General features: G+C 38.7%; 1 protein-coding gene across 2 annotated transcripts in view; it reads left to right on the top strand.

Annotated features, from left to right (window-relative positions):
• ptk2ba (protein tyrosine kinase 2 beta, a) overlaps window positions 1–2,500 on the top strand; it is a 58,537-nt gene that overhangs the window by 18,007 nt on the left and 38,030 nt on the right. For both annotated transcript variants that reach the window (XM_055862679.1, XM_055862680.1), the window contains exon 8: window positions 2,478–2,500. This exon is cut by the window's right edge and continues 118 nt beyond it. In XM_055862679.1, coding sequence (XP_055718654.1) covers window positions 2,478–2,500 — 23 coding nt within the window. The remainder of the gene's footprint in view (window positions 1–2,477) is intronic.

Raw genomic sequence — 2,500 nt, 5'->3', positions numbered from 1 at the left:
GCAAGGCTGTCATCAAGGCAAAGGGTGGCTATTTGAAGAATCTCAAATATAAAATATGTTTTGAATTGTTTAACACTTGTTTTGGTTACTACATGATTCCATATGTGTTATTTCATAGTGTTGATGTCTTCACTATTATTCTACAATGTAGAAAATAGTAAAAATAAAGAAAACCCCTTGAATGAGTAGATAGTCTAAAACTTTTGACCATATATATATATGTATATATGTGTGTGTGTATTGACCATGTGTTGATAGGTGATGTGTGTGTGTATTGACCATGTGTTGATAGGTGATGTGTGTGTGTGTGTATTGACCATGTGTTGATAGGTGATGTGTGTGTGTGTGTAGAAATGTATTGACCGTGTGTTGATAAGTGATTAATTGATGTATACAGTGGGCTCCAAAACTACTGGCACCACTGACTGGCAATTCACAAACAATACTTTAAAACATATAAACAATATAATTATAGAGAGAAACTCAAAATACCAACTTGAGAAATACTGTACTTTATTAATGTTTCAATGGAATCCACCAAAATCATTTATTGATTTAATTAAAAATCAATGTCCTCCAATTCAAGGTGTCACAATTAAGGGCACCCTTACAGATTAAATTAAATAACATCTACCAACATTAAAACAGGAATTAAATTATATATATTTTTTAAGTTTATCTAAGTCTTAAGGAACTATATTAAGCCATTACATCACTTCCTTTTTCACTAGGGTATAAAAATGAGGTAACACGCCTGTAATATCCCGCTGTCATCCAACACCATGAAGAAAACAAAAGAACTGGCAGTTCAAGAGAGACAAATGGTCGTAGACCTTCATGAATCTGTTAATGGCAACAAGAAGATCCACAAACGATTGAATAAACCACTGTATCTGTATTTCTTATGGAGTCCCATTAGCTACTCTTCCTGTGGTCCAGCAAAATGAAGGCAGTTTATACAGTTATGTATTTCTTATGGAGACCCATTAGCTACTCTTCCTGTGGTCCAGCAAAATGAAGGCAGTTTATACAGTTATGTATTTCTTATGGAGTCCCATTAGCTACTCTTCCTGTGGTCCAGCAAAATGAAGGCAGTTTATACAGTTATGTATTTCTTATGGAGACCCATTAGCTACTCTTCCTGTGGTCCAGCAAAATGAAGGCAGTTTATACAGTTATGTATTTCTTATGGAGACCCATTAGCTACTCTTCCTGTGGTCCAGCAAAATGAAGGCAGTTTATACAGTTATGTATTTCTTATGGAGCCCCATTAGCTACTCTTCCTGTGGTCCAGCAAAATGAAGGCAGTTTATACAGTTTTAAAAACACTGAGTACTGTCAGGGCAATTATTAAAACATTCTAAAGATATGGAACAGTTGAAAACCTCACGGGTAGAGGATGCAAATTCATTTCGCCCCCCAGGATAGGGAGGATGGTGAGAGAGAAGGCACAAAATCCCCAAGAATCACTGTAAAAGAATTGCAGGCCTTGGTGGCGTCTTGGGGTCATCAGGTTTCAAAAAGCACCATCAGACGCCACCTCCACAACCACAGGCTCTTTGGAAGGGTTGCCAGAAGAAAGCCCTTTCTGACCACAAGACACAGACGCAAGCGCTTGGAGTTTGTCAAACGTCATTTCAATTATGACTGGAAGAAGGTGCTCTGGTCAGATGAGACCAAAATGTAACGTTTTGGTCAGAGACAGCATCGGCATGTTTGGCGTCGAAACAGAGATGCATACAAGGAGAGGCACCTCATACCCACGGTGAAATATGGTGGGGGGTCAGTGATGTTTTGGGGCTGTTTTAATTTCTAGAGGTCCAGAGGCACTGGTTAAGATTGATGGCATAATGAATTCCACCAAGTATCAGTCAATTTTGGCTGACAATCTGGTTGCCTCTGCCAGAAGGCTGGGACTTGGACGTAGGTGGACTTTCCAACAAAACAATGACCCAAAACATACCTCAAGATCCACACAGAAATGGTTCTGTAACAACAAAATCAATGTTCTGCCATGGCCATCTCAGTCGCCGGACCACAATCCAATCGAAAACCTGTGGGCTGAGTGGAAGAGGGCAGTTGATAAGCGCAAACCCAAGAATGTGAAGGATGTTGAAAGGATCTGCATAGAGGAATGGTTCAAAATCCCTCCAAATGTGTTCCTTAACCTTGTCAAACATTACAGGAAAAGACACCATGTGGTTATCCTTGCCAGAGGTGGTGGCACTAAGTACTAAATGAGGAGTGCCAATAATTATGGAACCTTGATTTTGGCTAAATTTAATTTTGTATTAAATAATTGAATGATTTTGGTTGGTTCCATTGAAAGATTAATAAAATACAGTATTTCTCACATGTTGGTATTTTGAGTTTCTCTCTCTAATTCTATTGTTTATATTTTTGAACGTATTGTTTGTGCATTGCCAGTCATGGGAACCAGTCATGTTGAAGCTCACTGTATCTGTTTTGATCCCCAGTCCAAGGCTCTACGTAAGATGAT

The sequence above is a fragment of the Salvelinus fontinalis genome, chromosome 15, assembly GCF_029448725.1.
Source record: "Salvelinus fontinalis isolate EN_2023a chromosome 15, ASM2944872v1, whole genome shotgun sequence".
NCBI classification, from domain to species: domain Eukaryota; kingdom Metazoa; phylum Chordata; class Actinopteri; order Salmoniformes; family Salmonidae; genus Salvelinus; species Salvelinus fontinalis.
This window is presented reverse-complemented; position numbering and strand designations above follow the sequence as displayed.